This window comes from Eptesicus fuscus, chromosome 6, assembly GCF_027574615.1.
Source record: "Eptesicus fuscus isolate TK198812 chromosome 6, DD_ASM_mEF_20220401, whole genome shotgun sequence".
Lineage (NCBI taxonomy): Eukaryota > Metazoa > Chordata > Mammalia > Chiroptera > Vespertilionidae > Eptesicus > Eptesicus fuscus.
In genome coordinates, this window is record NC_072478.1 from 18,859,969 (window position 1) to 18,880,697 (window position 20,729).

The window sequence follows — 20,729 nt, forward strand, 5'->3', positions numbered from 1 at the left end:
TCCCCAGCCCTTCTTTGCGCCCTCCCCAGACCCTGCGCCTTCCTCTGACCAGCCCTGAGTCCCCAGTGCTGGGTGCATCTGTGTCTGGCTCTTTCTTCCGCAGAATGACAGCTCCTCCAGGGCTGGGGGTGGGTGGTGGGGGGAGTGGTGGCCTTTCAGGGGTCCCCTTTCTCACCATGGAGACATTTTGGAAAAGTCAGTGGGTCGAATTGCGTGGCAGAGCTGTGTGGAGTATGGGGTGGGACTGGAGTCACCTCTGGGGTTCACACGGGCTGTGAAGAGGAAGGGCTGTTAGGAGTGTGTGTGTGCATCTTGCCGTTATTCAGGAGACTCCTCTAGCTTGTGCCTGAGGTCGGAGGCTGCCAACGGCCCCAGGCTCAAGGCTTGGCTGGGCCTGAGTTTCAGGTTTTCCAGTGTTTGAGATTTCAAGTCCCCTGAAGTTCCGTGCATGTGTCTGCATCTGTGCATGGTGGCTGTGTGCTCCTGAGCTTCTCGGACCTGCCTGGTCCCCGTTTGGGGGTGTCTGGGGGGGCCCGTGTTTGTGTCCGGGCCCTGCGTGTCTCTGGCTCTGGGTGTGTGGGGAGCAGAGGTAATCACCAGGCTGGGTGTGTCTGCCACTGCGAGTGGGTTGGTCCCGCATCTCCCCGCGTGGCCGGCCCGAGTTTCTGCGGGTCCGCGGGTCCCACGCTGTGTGGGTGGGTGGAGGGTGGGCAGGGACCCTGGGAGGCCGGGCGAGGGGCGGGGAGCGCGGGGCTGGCCCCGGGGCGGAGCGAACCGCCAGGGCTGGGGGCGGGGCGGCCCGACAGCCTCACTTCGGCGAAGTTGGCGGCGCTGAGGCTGGCCCGGGACGCGCCCGGAGCCGAGGGAAGGAGGGAGGAGGGAGGAGGGAGGGTCGCGGCGGGCCGCCATGGGGCCGGGGACCCGGGTCCGCCGCCGCGGCCTGATGTCGCCGCTGCCGTCCGTGCGGGCGCCGCTCCTATTGCTGCTGCTAGCGGGACCCGGGGCTGCAGGTGAGGGGTCGGGACCTGAGGGTGGAACGAATGGGGGGAGGAAGGGAGGAGAGCGGAGTGCAAGGACCCCCAAGTCTGGTGCTGGTGGGGGGGCCCTGGGAGCCAAGGACCAGAGCAGGGGCACGGGCAGGAGCAGGGGCAGGGGCGCTGGAGCCCGGACTGCGTGCCAGCCCCGGGGGACAGGGACTCAGAATTGGGGGGCGAGGAACGCAGGGGCCCAGGAGCGATCAGGGATGGGGATGTAGAGACCCAGAAGTCCGGGACTGGGAGCTCGAGATGCGGGGACCAGGGACTCAAAATTCGGGGGGGGTACCCAGAATCTGGGGCTCCCTCTCCACCCACGCCCACCCGGAGTCCTGGGAAGGTCACGACTGGAGCTCAAGTGCCCCCAGGGCGGGGACCCCTCGTACAAAAGCCCCACCCCACCCCCACCCCCAACTCTCAGACCCGCGGGGCGGGGGTCGGAGGGCGGGGAGGGGGCGCGAAGTTCTCGCCGCTCCGAACTCGGAGGAAACTTCCCAGGCCGGAGCGCAGCAAAACCCGGAGCCGGAGCCGCCGCGGGAGCCGGAGCCGCTGCGGCACCCGCGCCCCTTCCCCGGCCCCGGCCCCGGCCCCGCTCCCTCCCCCACCCGTCCGGATCCGGCGGCCCGGACCCGGTCCCCGCCCTGGGAAGGGAGGCGGGGGGGGGGGGGGGGGGAGCGCGAGCCCACGTGCTCCTCTTCGATTTCTGTGCCCGGACCTTGCAGCCCGAGCCCCTCCCCAGCGGGCCCGGGGCCCCCCGCCCCTCCCCCTCCACATTTTCCCCTCCCTCGCTTGGGACAATGGCCGCGGCGTCTAGACACCCCCTCCCCCCGGCCGGCCTCGCGCTTTATTTGCCAGACAAAGCGGGATGGGCGGCGGGGCCGAGCGGGGGCTGTGGGGGCGCATCCCCCCCAAGGGAGGCCTGGCGGGCGGAGGAGGGACGCGGGCCCAGCAGCCCTGGCTGAGGGTCCTGGGGCGCCTCTGTGGGGCTGGGTTCTGGGAGGGGTGGGAGGGCATGCGGGCCTCCCAAGTCCATACACCACCCCCACCCCCCAACGTGCCCCCGCCCGCACCGGGCAGGACCGGGCAAGAGCTGCCGCCCCCGCAAGGCCAGCGGGCACCCACATGGTCTGTCACACACTCGCAGGCACACACAGCCCTGGGTCACACATATCGAGATGTAGCTGTGCACACACAGAGTACACCCCCAAACACCCCCATCCCCCCAGCTCACACAAGACATACCCAGGCACACACAGCTCACACACTGATGTGCGCATATAATCACACGTGTTCATACAAAGGGCGCACACAGGCCCCAGGCCTTGCACATGCTGTCTTCACACACTCAGACACATACAGACACAGATCCAAGGGCATGCCCAGCTCACACGTGCAGATGGGCACATCCAACCTATACACAGCCACATGTACACACACAGACACCCAAAGACACAACAGATCCAGCCTGCACACATATGGCACACACATCTGTACACCCATGCACATCACGTACACATGCGTGGCTCACAGATCCCACAGCTGAGAGAGGCCCTCAGGCTGGGTCTCGTGGCCCCCAGTGTGAGTTCACAAACACGCATCAGCCCTTATGGGGTGATGTCGTCCTGTCCCTGCTTGTCCCCTCCTCAGGAGACATATGCCATATTGGCCCACGCTCATGTCCCGCTTAACTCCTGTCTCTATGGCGTCTCCTTTTCTGTGTCTCTGTCTCTGTACTTCTCTGTCTCCTCTCTCTGTGCTGCCTGCTCCTAGTTTCCTTTTTTATATCTGTCTTTGCTATTCTCTATCTCCCTCCATCTTTCTATCTCTCGGTGACACACACATGGACACATTGGCCCCATACCTGCCAGCACACACAATTCTCCACTAGCTCACACCCAGCCATGCCCCAGACTCGTCTGGCAGGACAGTTAGACTGTGCCACACCCCAGAGGGACAGCCCTTAGGGTTGGGGATGCTGGACAGGGCAGTACATGTCTGGGGCCAGCTGCCCCTCCCTTCAACACACACCCTGCAACACCCAATGCTGGCTGCGCCTGGGGTACATGCCCCGGCCTCGCTCCCCAGAGCCACTGCACAGGGCTGCACAGCTGGAGGAGGCGCCCAACATCACTGGAAGAGAGAGAGCCATGGCCCAGGACTCCCTGCCGCTGCCCCCTCCATTACCCCAGGATCTGGGCGCACAGCCTCGGACCTCCCTTTAACACACCGCACCCTCACTTCCTGCCTCTGCTCCCCCCATTTTGGCCACTTCCTGAGCCCCCACATCTGGCACAAGTCAGCACCTCCTCTTGTCCGCCCCTGTCTTGTGGTTCCCAGGGCTCAAGCTGGCAGGGACAGCTGCGGCCCCAACAGCTGGGGCCAGGGTGGGGAGCCGTGGGAACCTTAGATGGAGGGGCTCCCTGCACCCTCAGAGACACCCCCAGCTCCGTGCAGCTGTTGCCTGGAAGAGGGAAGGAGGGGGGCTGTCACTCTGAGCTGGGGTTCCTGGGCACCTGTCTGACCTGCCCACCTCTGTTCACCCCACACAGCTCCCCCTTGCCTGGATGGAAGCCCGTGTTCAAATGGAGGTCGCTGCACCCAGCTGTCCTCCCGGGAGGCTGCCTGCCTGTGAGTGCCTGGCTCAGAGCCATTAGTGGGCCCCGTGTGGGGAGGCAGTCTGTCTTGCCCCCCTGCTTCTGTGTCCACCATGAATGCCTCTACTACTTCCTACATGTGCGGCTTGGGCAACTTCTTGATTCCTGGAATCAGCAGGGTTAAAAGCAGGAGCTCTGACATCTGCTTGGCCTGGCTTCAAATCCCACATCGTGTTGCAGACTGGCTGGGACTTCAACTCTCTCTCTTTCTTTTTTTAAATATGTTTATTGATTTTAGAGAGAAAGGGAGAGAGAGAGAGAGAGAAACATTGACGTGAGACAGAAACATGGATTGGTTGCCTCCCACAAGTACCTGGATGGGGAATCAAACCTGCAACCTGGGCATGTGCCCTGACCAGGAATTGTACTGGCAACCTTACACCTTTCAGTGCAAACATGGTACTCAACCAACTGAGCCACACGGGCCAGGGCTGGGACTTAACTCTAAGTCTCAGTGTCCTATTCTGGAAAATGAGCCCAGTAATCCCCAACCTCACAGAATTCTCAGCTGCCTGAGGTCATATGTAAAGCCCCTAATGGAGGTAGTTATAACTTGATCAACAAATCTTCAGGGACCAATAGCAGTGGCTTGGGAGGGTATACCATCTGCACCCTCCCCTATCTCAAGATTTCAAGGTGGGGGCACTGGAGGCCTGTAATACAGCCCAGCTCTGCCACTTTATTGCTGTGTGACCTTTGGATTAGTCATTTCCCCTCTCTGAACCTCACTGCATATGTGAAACGGGCTTGTGACCAGGAAGGAGCCCAAGAGTTTGGGAAAGGCAGAGGGCTGGGGGGAGTAGGGAAGAGGCTGGGAGAGAGCTGAGCAGAGGCAAACAGCTCAGTTTAAATTCTGGGCTCTGGGTTACCTTGTGCAAGATCTTTGAGCTTTCGGAGCCTCAGTTACTGCATCTGCAAATTGGGGCAATAATAGTTCCTTATTTGAGTTGATTGTACAGATTTAAATAAATCCTTCATACAATGAACTCAGCATACTGCTTGGCATGCAGCAAGTGCTCAATAAATAGGGCTTATTTTTATTGTTTAAGAGCTTTGTTAACAGGTGCTTGCAGTTTGTTGACTTTTTGAAAAAGTTGCAAACTTTTATTTACAAATTAAAAATGAGGATCTTGAAAATCACAACTTGAACAGATATGTAACAATTAAAAAACTTTTATAGGTGAATTGAGAAAAACTAGGCTTAAAAAAAAAGCCATCTAAAAAAACACACCCCTGTTTGTCATTACCAAAAAGAGACATCTTTAGGTAAAAAATGTATATCTGGTCATTGGGCAAAAAGCCAGCACTGAAGGTCTTCAGCTCCAATATTAAGTTCATTTCTTAATGCTGGAATTTCATATTCATTTCTTCTTGTTGGATGACTAAACCAGATGGTGGTAGAGATGGGAAGCCGGTATTTACTCAGCTCCGCCTGTTCAGCCTCTGGAGCAACGAATTCTCAGCCTCTCAGCCGGTAGATCCGCTGCTTTTGTCTCTTTGCCATCTTGTGGCTTAGGGTTTTCTGGGCATCGGCATCGGTAATTGAAGTTGGGTAATTGAAGCTGCAGCGTTGCAGCGGTACGGGTACCATCGTTGCTGTGGCTGCTGACCTTGGGTCTCATCTCCTTGATTTCCTTGTCTTCTTCATTGCTGTCCCCTCTAGGCTGTCTTTAGTGAGGAGGGACATAATAATAATATAGGGGTTATTATCCTATATAATAAAGAGCTAATATCTAATTAGACCGAACAGCAGGACAACCTTCCAGATGAAGCCGGGGCTTCGAGGGGCTGTGAGGGGCTTCGAGGGCCGAGCCCCTTGCACGAATTTCGAGCACCGGGCCTCTAGTTATAAAAAATAACAGCAGAGACACAGGAAGTAGGTGCCATAAGGGGGAACCTCTCAAGATTATGGGGAAATGCTTGGTTCCTTTTGTAATTTTGTCCTTAGTAAGAGCAGTTCATCCAGTAGCCATTAACTAATTGATTTATTCATTTATTCAACAACATGCGACTTTAGACCCAGGAGAGCCGCTTTGAAGTTATACACACACTGAATGGAGACCACTTGAGCTCATCTGGGTGGGATGCTTAGCCTGGCTGAGCGGGCTGTTTAGGTTGGGAGTCCGAAAAGGTGAAAATAGGGAAAAGTGCCAACCCCGCCCCCCCCCCCCCCCCCCCCCCAATCTGAAGCCACTCACCTGGAGGTGGAGCCGCAGGGCCGGGCGCCTGCGCAGTAGAGCTCCGCGCCTGGAATACTGCCGACAGGTGAATGCGCCCGCGGCTGCCCCGCCCCTCGACAGGTGAATCACCGGCGCGCGTGGCCGCCCGGAGCCCGGATTCCCCGGAGTGGAGCGGACTCAGTCCCCAGAGCTGGGCTGTGGGAACCACGCCCCACGCACCCCCCAGTCTCCTTACACATCCCAAATACTCATGTGCTTTCGGGGACGCCCCCCCTCCAATGGTCTCGCAAGTCTTGCCCCCAAAGTCGGCTTCTAAGCCCTTGTTTCTGTCTCCCAGTCCTCGCCTCCCCTGCCCCCCCAAGTCAGCTCTCCCCTCCGTCTCCCCCGAAACCCAGGCCGTGGGGCGGGGCACGGGCGGAGGCTGGAACCGGCCCGACCGGTCGGCAGGGGCGCGGGGCACAGATCGTGGGAACCCGCCGGGGGCGCCGGGAGAGGGCCGCGGGGCCGCGCCCTGCCTGGCGGTGGGACCCCGCAGTTCGGGGCGCCCCGTGCAGCGCGCCCCCTCCTGGCGCGCAGTGGTGGTGGCTGTCCTGGCCCTGCGGGCCTTTGAGGAGGGGGCTGGGAGCTGGTTTCTCCCCTCACGACACCACCTGAGCCCCTGTCCGGCCATGTCCCGACCTGTTTCGCTGGGGGCCGGGGTGGGGGGACCTTGTGGGTGACGCTGAGGACTGAGTCAGCTGCTTGAGTGTAGCCCTAAGCGCCTGGAACAAGCCAGAGGGAGGGACCAGCGGGAGAGTGGGCAGCGTCGGGGGTGGGGTCTGGGTCCTCGAGCCTCTCCGGGCCCCTCCCTCTGACCACGCAGGAGATTTCCAGTCTTAAGACCACCCATTTCCCAGGTCTCCTATTTCCCTCACACTCCGTCCAGCTTGCTTTGGTGGGTTTGGGGAGGGGACTGCAAGCTAAAGGACACCCCCCGCCCCCCACCCCGCGCCAAAGAGGCATCAATATTAGTGTCTACTTCGCTCCCACCAGTGGAAAGAAGGGATGCATGTGTTCCCAGAAAAGGAGTAGATGTTTTGTGGGTCCCTCTGTCTATCCATGTGAAAGTTGCCCCTCTCTGTGGCCCGGCCTGTGGGTTGGTGTCTGAGTATTGCCAGGCAATGCGTGGAGTTGGTATGTTTGTGTATGTTCCTGGGTCTGTGTGTGTGTGCTGGGTGCTTGTCTTCTGGAGTCTGAGACTAGTTCTCTCTGCCTGGAGCACGCTTCCCCGCACATCCCATGGCCTCCTCCCTTTCTTCAGTCCACGAAAAGATATCTGCCTCCCGCCCCCATTCCTCTACGCCCCTTATTTTGTGTCTTAGTTTCCGTTTCCTGTAGTTGCTGTGACAAATGACCCAAAACGGAGGGGTTTAAAACAACAGAAATGCACTCTCACGGTTCTGGAGGCCAGAAGTCTGAAAACAAGGCGTTGGCAGCCACCGTTCTCCAATGGCCTGAGGGCAGCCTCCTGCCTGCCTGCCTCTGCCACCTTCTGGCAGCTCCAGGCTTTCCTTGGCTTGTGGGTGCCACACTCCACCCAGTCTCTGACTCTGCAGGGCCTTCTCCTCTTCCTCCCAAGTCTCCCTCTGCCTTGCTCTTAAAAGAACATTATCACTGGATTTAGGGCCCACCTGGAAAATCCAGGATGATCTCATCTCTTTTTTAAAAAAAACTATTAAAAAATATATTTTTTATTTCAGAGAGGAGAGGGAGAGATAGAAACATCAATGATGAGAGAAAAATCATTCATCAGTTGCCTCCTGCATGCTCCCCACTGGGAATCGAGCCCTCAACCCGTTGGCCTGTGCCCTGACCTGGAATTGAACCGTGACCTCCTGGTTCACAGGTTGAAGCTCAACCACTGAGCCACACCAGCTGGGCGAATGATCTCATCATGATGTGTCACTTAGTTACATCTGCAAAGACTCTTTCCAAATACTGTCAGCCACAGGTTCTGGGACATGGACATTTCTTTCCTAGGGCCACCACTCGGTACTATACCATGCCCTTCATGGCCATCATGGCCCCCACCGCCCCCTGCCGGCATGCTGTATACTAACTTGTGATTTGTATATCTTCTCTTCCCCCAAGCTAGCTGTGAGCATCAGGAGGGTGGGACCACTTTTATTGTGTTTGCTGCTGTATTCCAGTTGCTAAGAACATAGTAGGTACTTACAGAATGTTTGTTGCGTGAATGAATGAGTATGTGTATTTATGGATCATTTTGCCCATGTGTTTCTTGCCTGTCTTGTGTGTATGTCTGTGTATCTCCTGCCCCGACTGAGCTGTCTCTGCCTACAGGTGCCCACCAGGCTGGGTGGGTGAGCGGTGCCAGCTGGAAGATCCCTGCCATTCGGGCCCCTGTGCTGGTCGTGGTGTCTGCCAGAGCTCGGTGGTAGCAGGCACTGCCCGGTTCTCCTGCCGCTGTCCCCGTGGGTTCAGAGGTAAGGGATGATCTGGAAGGGACCCCGAGGTAGTAAGGGTCTGGCCCACCTAACTCACCCTCTTTTGGTCCCTCCAGGCCCTGACTGCTCCCTGCCAGACCCCTGCCTCAGCAGCCCCTGTGCCCATGGGGCCCGCTGCTCAGTGGGGCCTGATGGCCGCTACGTCTGTTCCTGCCCACCTGGCTACCAGGGCCGCAGCTGTCGAAGCGACGTGGATGAGTGCCGGGGGGGCGGTCCCTGCCATCACGGTGGCACATGCCTCAACACACCTGGCTCTTTCCGCTGCCAGTGCCCAGCCGGCTACCTGGGGCCACTGTGTGAGACCCCTGCAGTGCCCTGTGCGCCTTCACCGTGCCGTAACGGAGGCACCTGTAGACAGAATGGCGATCTCACCTATGACTGTGCCTGCCTGCCTGGTGAGGAGGCTGCTCTTGGGGGAGGCAGCAGGGGCGGGAACACCGCAGGCCAGCCTACAGTCAATACTCCCTCCTCCTCCCATGCTAGGGTTTGAGGGCCAGAACTGTGAAGTGAATGTGGACGACTGTCCAGGGAACCGGTGCCTAAACGGGGGGACATGTGTCGATGGCGTCAACACCTACAATTGCCAGTGCCCTCCGGAGTGGACAGGTGGGCACTGGGGCTGAAGAGAGCTGGGTGGGTGGCAGACCTTGGGTGGGGATGCACCAGTCCAGTTGACTGGACTGGTGCATCTGTGTGCCACAGGCCAGTTCTGCACAGAGGACGTGGATGAGTGTCAGCTGCAGCCCAATGCTTGCCACAACGGGGGCACCTGCTCTAACACACTGGGTGGCCACAGCTGTGTGTGCGTCAATGGCTGGACCGGTGAGAGCTGTAGTCAGAATATTGATGACTGTGCCACGACCGTGTGCTTCCACGGGGCCACCTGCCACGACCGCGTGGCCTCCTTCTACTGTGCCTGCCCCATGGGCAAGACTGGTGAGTGGCTGTTTCCCATGAAGGCAGCAAGGGAGCCATTGATGGTTCTCGAATGGGGGCAAGGATGGCATCTGACTTGAGTGTTAGAATGATTACGCTGGAGGCCAGATATGGGGAGGAGGGTAAGCCTGGGAGAGGCCTGGGAGGAGGGGTTGTGTGCATGGTACAGGACAGACGCCATGGACATAGAGAGATATACTGTAAGCAAGAAAGAGAGGAGACCTTTGCAAGTATCAAAGGTCAGAGAAGGTGTTTGGAAGGGGGATTTGAAAATGGAGGGAAGGGCAGAGGGTGCTACAGAAGCAAAGGCTTGAGATAGGACCCTTTCATGTTTCCAACTCATTTTCAAATGATTCAGAAAAAAGGACAGATAAGTCTTAACAATAGCTGAATCTAGGTGGTGGGTGTATAAATCAACCTCTCTGTATGTTTAAAATTTTTCATAATAAACAATTAGGAGAAAATAGCTACTAAATATGCTGCAGGTTAATAAGAACAAAACGTAAAACACTGTGTGGGTCTGTGGGACCTTTGGACAGAGCCGGAGGGTCTGCTCTTGACCTCTGCCTGTCCCTTTCCAGGGCTTCTGTGTCACCTGGACGATGCCTGTGTCAGCAATCCCTGCCATGAGGATGCTATCTGCGACACAAACCCGGTGAACGGCCGGGCCATCTGCACTTGTCCACCGGGCTTCACCGGTGGCGCGTGTGACCAGGATGTGGACGAGTGCTCCATTGGTGAGGGGGTCACTGTCTGAGGTGGAAGGAGGGGACAGCTCGCTCCTCCGCGGGCCATACCCACACTGGCTGTGCCTATTTCTGCAGGCGCCAACCCATGTGAGCACCTGGGCAAGTGTGTGAACACACAGGGCTCATTCCTGTGCCAGTGTGGCCGAGGCTATACAGGCCCGCGCTGTGAGTCTGACGTCAATGAGTGCCTGTCCGGGCCCTGCCGCAACCAGGCCACATGCCTGGACCGCATAGGCCAGTTCACCTGCATCTGCATGGCAGGTGCGTGGTGGGCGGGGTAGAGGCTAGGCCTAAGGCTGGGTGCAGGCAACGAGAGAAGCCTGCAGGAAGGGACGGGAGGGAACTGGGTTCCCAATGGGAGCCTGGGGTGAGGTGGAGGTGGGGCCAGATAGAACCTTGTGAGAAGCTGGGGGCGTGGTCAAGTGGAACCAATAGAATCTCCTGCTGAGAGTGGAGTCTGGACCTAAGGACCCACTGTGGGGCAGGGGCTGGAGTGAGGTTTAGGTGGAGCCTGCAGACTGTCTTGCTGGGGTGTGCACAAGGCGATCTTGGGCCTGGGAGCTGGGGACAGGACATTTCTGTGGACGGGAAGAGGGTGGTCTAAAGGCAAGGTCCATACGGAGTCTCATAAGCCTTGGACTAGTTGGGACCACAGCTTGGTGAGGGTCCAGCCTGAGGACAAAAATTGAACGTAGGGTTGCGCTGCAGGGAAGGCCAATGCTTAGGGGAACTGATTGGGAAGGGGAGTACCTACCCCGTTGCCCTCTCTTCAGGCCAGAGGGAAACCCCCATGACCCTAATATTCCTCCCTCTCCCCCCCCCCCCCAGGCTTCACAGGCACCTACTGCGAGGTGGATATGGACGAGTGTCAGAGCAGCCCGTGTGTCAACGGCGGGGTCTGCAAGGACAGAGTCAATGGCTTCAGCTGCACCTGTCCCTCTGGTGAGGACCTTGGGGCCAGGGAGTCTGAAAAAGAAGGTCCCTGCAGGGGCAAAAGCTCCAGGATGGGAGCCTATGGGAGCCGTGGTAGCAGAAAACCATTGCAATAGAAACCACGTCATGAAAACATTTGAAATGAATGCAAAGCTAAGTAAATGGGCTTCCCACCCATACAAGGCAGAACTGGCGAGGGGTAGACGGCTCTGACCCTGTCTGGGCCTCTGCTCACCCCACTCCCTCCCACCTCAGGCTTCAGCGGGGCCCTGTGCCAGCTGGATGTCGATGAGTGCGCGAGCACGCCCTGCAGGAACGGAGCCAAGTGCGTGGACCAACCTGACGGCTACGAGTGCCGCTGCGCGGAGGGTGAGGGCGGGCCCATTCCAGGCCGGCAGGGATTTGGAGGCAGGGCTAGTGGGGGCGAGGGCCAATGACAGCCTTGGAAAGCGCTTTGGGGCAGGACTGCATCAAGTCCGAGCCAATGACAGCCAGGGGGCGGAGCCAAAAGCTGGTGGGCTACTGGGCGCAGATAACTAACTGTGTGAGGCTTGACCGACACTATCCCTAGGCACCTGCCAGTGTCCCCATTTGCAGGTGAGGGAGAGGCAGAAGTGGGCTGATGGTGTAAGAATTGGAAACGGGGTCACAACTGGGGGTGGGATTTAACCGTGGAAGGGTCTTGGCCCGGGGGGGGGGGCGAATTTTGTAGCTTGTAGCTGGGTGCCGTGGAGGCCCACTAGGGACGGGGTCGGAATTGCTCCCGCTCTCTGCCGTCTCGATGGGCCCGAGGCAGAGCTGAGCCAGGACTGATTGGGGGCACGGCTGTGAGCAGGGCCTTGGCAAGTGGGCGGAGCCTGACCCTCTGGCCCTGCAGGCTTTGAGGGCACACTGTGTGAACTCAACGTGGATGACTGCTCTCCCGACCCGTGCCACCACGGGCGCTGCGTGGACGGCATCGCCAGCTTCTCCTGTGCCTGTGCCCCGGGCTACACTGGCACGCGCTGTGAGAGCCAGGTGAACGAGTGCCGCAGCCAGCCCTGCCGCCACGGGGGCAAATGCCTGGACCTGGTGGACAAATACCTCTGCCGCTGCCCTCCTGGCACCACAGGTGGGACCGAGGGCTGGGCCGGGTAGGCCACAGCACATCCGGAGGGTTTCAAGAGTTCGGGGAACGGTGTTCCTGGCGCTACCCCTGTCTCGTTCCCCTTCTGCAGGTGTGAACTGTGAGGTGAACATCGATGACTGTGCCAGCAACCCCTGCACCTTTGGAATTTGCCGGGACGGTATCAATCGCTATGACTGCGTCTGCCAGCCTGGCTTCACAGGTGGGCAAGCGGCTGCCGTGGAAAGGGGGCTCTTAGAGGGTGAGGGTGAAATCACCCATCTTTCCTGGCCGGGTTTTGCCCCTCTCTCTGCACTGGCTTGTCCAGTGAGAGTGTCCACACCTTATGGTCTCTCTGTTTGTCACAAAGTTGTCCCCATATAGGCTCAGGTTTATCCTGGAACATAGATGAGGGGGTTCTGATGGGAGGGGGGTGTTTCTGAGTGGGGCCGAGGTAGTTTCCAGTGAAAGGGAAAGCGACTTCATGTAGGTTTGGGGGTGAAGATGATCTGGGGCAGGGCCGCTCTGGGTTGAGGAGGTGGCTGTGCTGGTTTGCAGAAGAGCTGGTGTGTCAGGAGGCTGAGCGTGTCCCTGCTGCCCGGCGTGGCTGTGCTCAGGGGGCCAGGCTGTCCCTCTCTGTGGGCCGGGTTGGCCTTGTCTTTGGGTGAGGTTGCCTGTGTGCTCCCCAGGGCCTCTCTGCAACATGGAGATCAACGAGTGTGCGTCCAGCCCCTGCGGGGAGGGCGGCTCCTGTGTGGATGGGGAAGACGGCTTCCGCTGCCTCTGCCCACCTGGCTCCCTGCCTCCGCTGTGCCTGCCCCCCAGCCACCCCTGTGCCCAGGAGCCCTGCAATCACGGCGTCTGCCATGACGCGCCAGGAGGGTGAGGCCTTGTCCCATCTCATGACCCAACCCCCCCCGCCCCCCCCGACCACCGCCTTTGTCTCTCCGCCCACTTGCTGGCCCTGACTGCCTCCCCCTTCAGGTTCCGCTGTGTGTGCGATCCTGGCTGGAGTGGCCCCCAGTGCAGCCAGAGTCTCACTCGAGATGCCTGTGAGTCTCAACCCTGTGGGGCTGGTGGCACCTGCACCAGCAATGGAATGGACTTCCACTGCACCTGTCCCCCTGGCGTGCAGGGTATGTCCCCCCACGTTTCCCGCCCAGGCTCTCCTGCCTCCCTCTTCCTTCTTCCTTCTCTCTGCTCCACTCTCTTCCTCCTGTATGTTTGCCCTTCTTTCTCTTTCTTTTTTTCCCCTTGCAGCTTGGGAGGTGGGGATCAAGGTGGGGACGCTAGGGGGAGATGGGAACAAGGAAACTCTTCAGACTATTTCACTCTGCCTGCCCACCACAGGCCATCAGTGTGAGCTGCTGTCCCCCTGTGCCCCGAACCCCTGTGAGCACGGGGGCCACTGCGAGCCTGGTCCTGGCCATCTGGCTGTCTGCTCCTGCCCCCCTGGCTGGCAAGGTACATGAGCTTCCTCCTCCTCCTCCTCCTCCTCCTCCTCCTCCTCCTCCTCCTCATCTTCCTCTTCCTTCTCCCCTTCCCCTCTCCTCCCTGGGGATCCAGTGGGGGACTCACCCTTGACCCTGCCTCTCCGGGAAGCTTCCTTTTGGAAAGGGACAGAGCTGGACACAGACACTGGCAGCCCCTATGGTCACTGCTAGAGAAGAAGAAGGGAGAGGTGGCTGGGGAAGCTCGGTTTCAGGCTGGGATTTGGGGACAGCTTCCTGGAGGAGTAAAGCTCGGAGCGTACAGTCAGCACCCGCTGCAGCAAGAAGGCAGTCCTAGGACAGCCTGTACAGAATGCCCAGGCCGGTGAGGCAGAGCTTGTTCTTGCATTCACCTCGCAGTCTTTAGGTTCCTCCTGTGTGACAGGTACCCTCAGACCCTCCTCTGTACCCTCTAACCCTACATGTCACCTTATCTCCCACCCCAGGCCCTCGATGCCAGCAGGACGTAGATGAGTGTGCTGGCCCCTCGCCCTGCGGCCCCCATGGGACCTGCACCAACCTGGCGGGGAGTTTTAGTTGCACCTGCCATGGGGGGTATAGTGGCTCTTCCTGTGACCAGGACATCGATGACTGTGACCCCAGTGAGTTCAGGGGAGCCTGTGGGGGGTGCTTTCCTAGGAAACATGTTCATTAAGCCTACACTGTGTGCTGGGCATTGTGCTTTAATTTCACCTCCCTAGTTCTCTTATTTTTTCCATTTTACTCCCGGAACTGAGACCTAAAGAGGTCACGTGACTTGCCTGAGGTCGCGGAGCAGGTAAGGGATACGTTGGGATCGGAGCACACGTCTGCCTGACGCTCAGTCTCTGGGAGCAAGCAAGTTAGGATTGTGGGTAAAGTATGAGGTCAGAGGCCCCTAATGAGTTCTCCAGGAGTGCTGTCCTACAGACAATGCAAGAAGCAATTACAATTTTTCGAGTACTCACACTTAAAAAGTTAAAAAAACAAGAAAGGTGATATTATATTTAATAATATGTCATTTAACCTAATATATAAAATTATCATTTCAACACATAATCAATAGAAAATTACTGAGATATTTTACATTCTTCTTTTTTTTAAATCCTCACTGGAGGATATTTTTTTTTCCATTGAGGGGAGGGAGGAGGAGGGAAGGAAGGGAGAGAGAGAAAGAGAGAGAGAAACATCAATTGGTTACCTCCCACACTTGCCCTGGTCTGGGGCCAAGGATCAAACCTGTGATCCATTGGTCCAAGGGCCCAATCTCTAACCACTGAGCAACACAACCAGGGCTCCATTCTTCCTCTTTAAAAAAAAAAAAATATATATATATATATATATATATATATATATATATTAAGTCTTCAGAATCTGAAATCTGGTGTTTATTTTACACTTACAACACATCTCAATTTGGGCCAGCCACATGTCAAGGTCTTAATAGCCACATGTGGCCAGTGGCCACTGTACTGGCCAGTACAGGTCTGGAGGAAGCCCCCTGTGCTGAGTCAAGGGATTAAGCAGACACAACTGACAGTATGTGCTTAATAGCTCAAAAGGCCCTTTAGTTCTGCCAAGCTCTTCCTCTTCCACAGAGGTGAGGTTTCCAGAGAAGGGAGGGGATGCGGCAACAAAGGGGGATTTAACACTCTGAGCATATGTGCCCTTTCCAAATAAGCCTGGTCTACTTCCACGTTCCCGCTATGCAAGGCCTGGCCGGGTCAGTGAGGGCTGATGGGGGCCTGGGTGAGTGACCAGACCTCGTTCCCTCTGACCACAGACCCCTGCCTGAACGGTGGCTCCTGTCAGGACCGTGTGGGCTCCTTCTCCTGCTCCTGCCTCCCAGGCTTCGCCGGCCCCCGCTGCGCCCGCGACGTGGACGAGTGTCTGAGCAGTCCCTGTGGCCCGGGCACCTGCACCGACCACGTGGCCTCCTTCACCTGCACCTGCCCCCCTGGCTATGGCGGCTTCCGCTGTGAGCAGAACCTACCCGACTGCAGCCCCAGGTCGGTGGGCCCTCTACTGGGAGCTCAGGGACCCTGGCGTCGGGTGGGGCATGGGACCTGAGCAGGAGTGGGGCTAAGAAGGGTGGGTCCTCAGGTTGGCACCCAACTCAGGACCCTGGTGCCTGATGGGGCAGTGTGGGAAGGGGCAGGGTCATCTTAGAGATGCTGGTCTCTAAGGGGGTGAGACCAGACAGAGGGGGGCCTCCACGTGGTTCCCACCTCAGTGCTGAAGGACCTGGTAAATTGGGGCTAAGGGACAGGACAGGGCTGCAGTCTCTCCTGGCGGGTGGTAGGGGGTCCAAGTAGATGCATTCAAGGCTAGGCAGGGCCCCGGGTGGAGGGCGGGGCCTCCAAGGGGGCGGGGCCTGACCCACCCTCGCTTTCCCTCCAGCTCCTGCTTCAACGGCGGGACCTGCTTGGACGGAGTGAACTCTTTCAGCTGTCTGTGCCGCCCTGGCTACACTGGCGCGCACTGCCAGCAGGAGGCCAACCCCTGCCTCTCCCGGCCCTGTCTGCACGGGGGCGTCTGCACGGCCACCTACCCTGGCTTCATCTGCGCCTGTCCACAGGGCTTCACTGGCGCTCAGTGTCAGGTGGGTGGGGTCACTGGGAGGTGGGTTTTGGGGGGAGTGCCTGGAGGGGTGTCCTGGGGGAGGGGCCTGTCTGGGATCCTGGGCAGGGGGCCTGCTGGGCACCCTGGGGGAGAAGCCTCCTCGCTCCTGGGGAAGGATTATCGGGGAGGTTGTGGTGAGGGGCCTGGCAGGGACCCTGGGGGAGAATCTGGGGAGTGATTTCTGGGGGTGGCTGCGCGCTGACACTGTGGGCTTCCCCTGCAGACCCTGGTAGACTGGTGCAGCCTCGAGCCTTGTCAGAACGGGGGTCGCTGTGCCCAGACAGGAGCCTCTTTCTACTGCCTCTGTCCTCCGGGGTGGAGCGGCAGCCTCTGTGACGTCCAAAGCCTGCCCTGCAGAGAGGCTGCGGCCCAGATGGGTGAGCGGGAGCGTGTGGCCGGTGTGTGCCGCTGGGGAGGGCGTGTGTGCATGTACTTCCTGCCAGTGTGAGCCCAGTGAGGCTGTGACAGAACACACGGGCGGGATGGGGTGTGCGGCTGCGTGTGACTGTGTGGCATGGCTCCATGGTGTGTGTGTCCGTCCCCATAAGACCCCTGGAATGATGTGTGCAGCGGACGACTGAGCTGGTGTGGGCCGCAAACGCGTGTGTGTCCGTGATGAGAACTATGCAGTTTAGAGGGATGTGTGACAACCTGATGGAGGTGGTGGGACCCTGGTGACCGGTGGCAGCAGAGATGTGAGGTGGTGCTGTGTGTGCTGTGGGCGGGGGGTGGGGTGGGGAGTGCGTGCCTGACCCCCCTCTCTGTGCAGGGGTGCGGCCGGAGCAGCTGTGCCAGGCTGGGGGGCAGTGTGTGGACAAGGAGAGCTCCCACTACTGCGTGTGCCCAGCGGGCCGCACAGGCAGCCACTGTGAGCAAGAGGCGGACCCCTGCTCGGCCCGGCCCTGCCAGCACGGGGGCACTTGCCAAGGCTACATGGGGGGCTATGTGTGCGAGGTAAGGGGCCCCCAGGGGAGGGGGGAGGGGGACTAGTCACATGTAGGTGTGTCTGGGCACACAGGTCTGTGTGTCTGTAGCCTGGTGTGGGTGTGTCTCTCTAGGCCAGTCTGGTTTTTCTGTTTGTTTGCTTGTTTTGTTTTTTGTTAAATCTCACCCAAGGATATTTTTTCCATTGAATTTTAGAGAAAGTGGAAGGGGAGGGGGAGAGAGGGAGAAAGAGAGATAAACATCAATGTGCAAGAGACACATTGGTTGCCTCCTGCATGCATCCTCCCACTGAGGCCGCGGATTGAACCTGCAACCCAAGTACATGCCCTTGACTAGAATTGAACCCGAGACCCTTTGGTGCATGGGCCAATGCTCTAACCACTGGGCACACCAGCCAGGGCGTCATGACTGGGCTTTTACTTTTTTTTTAAATGTATATACTTAAAAAAATAAATAATATATATATATATATATATATATATATATATATGTATATTTATTGATTTAAGAGAGGAAGGGAGAGGGATAAAGAGATAGAAACATCAATGATGAGAGAGAATCATTGATCGGCTGCCTCCTAAACACCCCCTACTGGGGATCGAGCCCACAACCCAGGCATGTGCCCTTGGTGGGAATCGAACCTAGGACCCTTCAGTCTGCAGGCCGTCACTCTATCCACTGAGCCAAACCGGCTAGGGCCGGGCTTTTACTTTAGTGACCGAGTATGCCTTTGTGGGTGTCACCCTGGGTATCTCTGGGGGTGTTTCTGTCTGGGTGTGTGTCTATCTTTGGTTGGTTCCTAGACATACCTGTGTCTCTGTGCGTGGTGCCTCTTTGGGCATGAAGGCACACGCAGGTGTCTGAGTGTGCGTTTCTGCTTGTGTGTCTCGGGGATATGTGGGTATCTGGGTGTTTCTGCTGTGTGTCTGTAGGAGCGTGTCCATCTGCATTGGGTCCTCTGCGTCTGGGAGTGTGTTTTCTGCACACGGGGCATGTCTGTGTTTTGGGCGACTGTGTGTGTGTCTTTTTGTGCTGGGAGTTTCTGTCTTCACGGGGAGTGTCTGTGTCCCTCGGGGCTGAGCGGGTCCCTGTCTCGCCCTCACCACAGTGTCCAGCTGGCTACGCTGGTGACAACTGTGAGGCTGACGTGGATGAGTGTGCCTCTGAGCCCTGCCAGCATGGGGGCTTCTGCATTGACCTGGTGGCCCGATTCCTCTGCTCCTGTCCTCCTGGGACGCTCGGTATGCCAGGGCCAGGGGTGGGGAGGGGCTGGGAGGCTGGGTCTCTGTCCGCCCCTGACTCCACCCCTAATCTTCCTTCCCCAGGGGTTCTCTGTGAGATTAATGAGGACGACTGTGGCCCAGGCCCACCCCAGGACCCAGGTCCCAGGTGCTTGCACAATGGCACCTGTGTGGACCTGGTGGGCGGCTTCCGCTGTACCTGCCCCCCAGGCTACACTGGCCTGCGCTGTGAGGCCGATATCAACGAGTGTCGCCCGGGCGCCTGCCACGCGGCTCACACCCGGGACTGCCTGCAGGACCCAGGTGGGGGCTTCCGCTGCCTTTGCCGAGCCGGCTTCACAGGTAAGGGTGGGCCGGGGGGCTGGCCTAGGCTCCGGCCTGTGTTCCCCCACTGCGGCTGATCCTCGGGCTCCTGGCTGCCCAGGTCCCCGCTGTCAGACTGTCCTGTCTCCCTGCGAGTCCCAGCCGTGCCAGCATGGAGGCCAGTGCCGTCCCGGCCCGGGCTCTGGGGGTGCACTGACCTTCACCTGCCATTGTGTCTCGGTAAGTGGGGGTGGCCGGTCACACCAGGGTCTCTGTGGCCTGGTGGGAGGGCGTGCCTTAGGGGAGAAGAGGCGCCAGGGAAACGGGGTTCTGGGAAATGTTGACATTACCTGGAAGTCCTGGGAAGGGGTGAGGCTGGGGCTGGGAGGCGTGGCTTCTTGGGGAAGGCCTGGCGTGTGTGCACAGTGGGGATGGGATTCCAGTGGAAGGGGGAGAGGTTTGGTAAGACCTTGCGGAGACCGGAGGCCCAAGCGTTCCCAAGTCCTGACCCCCATCCTTCCCTCTCTCTCCCTGTCTCCACCCCCTGCCCCGGGCTTTCTTTTTTTCTCTCTTCCCCCCTCCCCCCGCAGCCGTTCTGGGGCCCGCGGTGTGAGCGGGTGGCGCGATCCTGCCGGGAGCTGCAGTGCCCCGCGGGCATCCCGTGCCAGCAGACGGTCCGCGGGCCGCGCTGCGCCTGCCCTGGGGGGCTGTCAGGGTCTGCCTGCCGCGGCGTCCAGGAGCCGCCGCCGGGGGCCACCAACGCCAGCTGCCTGGTCTCCCCCTGCCTGCACGGGGGCTCGTGCATCCCGGAACCTTCCGCGCCCTTCTTCCGCTGCGCGTGCGCTCCCGGCTGGGCCGGGCCCCGCTGCGAGGTGCTGGCGGCGGCGCCCGAGGCCCCGGAGGAGCCGCTGTGCCCGAGCGCCGCCTGCGAGGCCAAGAGCGGGGACCAGCGCTGCGACCGGGAATGCAACAGCCCGGGCTGCGGCTGGGACGGCGGCGACTGCTCGCTGAGCGTGGGCGACCCCTGGCGGCAGTGCGCGGCGCTGCAGTGCTGGCGCCTCTTCAACAACAGCCGCTGCGACCCCGCCTGCAGCTCCCCCGCCTGCCTCTACGACAACTTTGACTGCCGGGCTGGAGGCCGCGAGCGCACCTGCAAGTGAGCCCCTCCCTCTGTCTGTCTGTTCAGGGGCCCCGCCTCTGTGCATCTAGCCATCCATCCATTCATCCATCCATTCACATCCATTGTCTGTCCACGGGTCCTGCCTCTCTCTCTGTCCATTCATTTGCCTTGGTCTGTCTGCCTGTCAGTCCATCCTTAGACTGTTGGGCTGTTCATTCATTTGCCCTGTCTGCTCCTTAGTGTACCTGTCCTGCCCAGCTGAGTGCCACTTCTGTCTGTTGGTCCATCCTTGTCCATGTGCCCTCTCTGTCCATCCTTGTGCCCTGCCCGTCCCAACGTTCCCATCTGTTTGTCCATCCATGTACCCGCCTCTCTCTTTTTCTGTGTACTTCTGCACTCCATCTTTCCCTCCCTGTGCCCTGTTTGTCCATCTCGCTGTCCATTCATAAATTCCTTTCGCCCCTCTGTGCGCCAAGCTGTATGTGGTCCATCTCATCTGTGCATCTGTCTGTTTGTATGCCAGTCTGTCTGTCCACGTGCCCCATATATCGGTCCATCTGACCATCTTTGTGTCCCACCTGTTCATCTATGTCGCCTTGTCTGCCCTCCTGTCCTTCCACGAACCCCTTTGCCCCTTTCTATGCCCACACAGCTGTCCTTGCCCTTGCCTGCCTGTCCTGCCCCTCTCTGTGTCTACTCATGCCCCCATCTGTCTGTCCCATGCATTCCATCTGTCCGTCCTGGGCTCTGTCCCTTCTGTCCCACTGCTTCATTTTCCTCCTTAGCATGTAATCTACATAGCATTCTCTGTCTGTGTGTGTTTACATTTAGCGTTTACTGCCGTGTAAATGAAATGCTGTTATTCTCTCTCATTTGTCTCCTTTACCATCTGTCCCCAACCCCCGGAATGCCATCTCCACGTGTTCACGGGTCT

The 20,729-nt window shown here is 58.9% G+C and overlaps 1 protein-coding gene across 1 annotated transcript in view; it reads left to right on the forward strand.

Moving 5' to 3' along the window:
* Window positions 1–856: 856 nt before the first annotated feature.
* The window catches only part of NOTCH3 (notch receptor 3), a 32,450-nt gene continuing 12,577 nt past the window's right edge, over window positions 857–20,729 (forward strand). Inside the window, exons 1-24 of the mRNA XM_008157845.3 lie at window positions 857–1,010; window positions 3,584–3,662; window positions 8,209–8,351; window positions 8,429–8,767; window positions 8,856–8,978; window positions 9,075–9,308; window positions 9,890–10,045; window positions 10,133–10,318; window positions 10,886–10,999; window positions 11,246–11,359; window positions 11,868–12,101; window positions 12,208–12,318; window positions 12,785–12,977; window positions 13,080–13,231; window positions 13,446–13,559; window positions 14,032–14,187; window positions 15,348–15,573; window positions 15,965–16,166; window positions 16,410–16,563; window positions 16,956–17,140; window positions 18,240–18,372; window positions 18,457–18,714; window positions 18,797–18,915; window positions 19,266–19,831. Of these exons, the coding sequence (XP_008156067.2) occupies window positions 908–1,010; window positions 3,584–3,662; window positions 8,209–8,351; window positions 8,429–8,767; window positions 8,856–8,978; window positions 9,075–9,308; window positions 9,890–10,045; window positions 10,133–10,318; window positions 10,886–10,999; window positions 11,246–11,359; window positions 11,868–12,101; window positions 12,208–12,318; window positions 12,785–12,977; window positions 13,080–13,231; window positions 13,446–13,559; window positions 14,032–14,187; window positions 15,348–15,573; window positions 15,965–16,166; window positions 16,410–16,563; window positions 16,956–17,140; window positions 18,240–18,372; window positions 18,457–18,714; window positions 18,797–18,915; window positions 19,266–19,831 (4,394 nt within the window). The 5' untranslated portion in view covers window positions 857–907. The remainder of the gene's footprint in view (window positions 1,011–3,583; window positions 3,663–8,208; window positions 8,352–8,428; window positions 8,768–8,855; window positions 8,979–9,074; window positions 9,309–9,889; window positions 10,046–10,132; window positions 10,319–10,885; window positions 11,000–11,245; window positions 11,360–11,867; window positions 12,102–12,207; window positions 12,319–12,784; window positions 12,978–13,079; window positions 13,232–13,445; window positions 13,560–14,031; window positions 14,188–15,347; window positions 15,574–15,964; window positions 16,167–16,409; window positions 16,564–16,955; window positions 17,141–18,239; window positions 18,373–18,456; window positions 18,715–18,796; window positions 18,916–19,265; window positions 19,832–20,729) is intronic.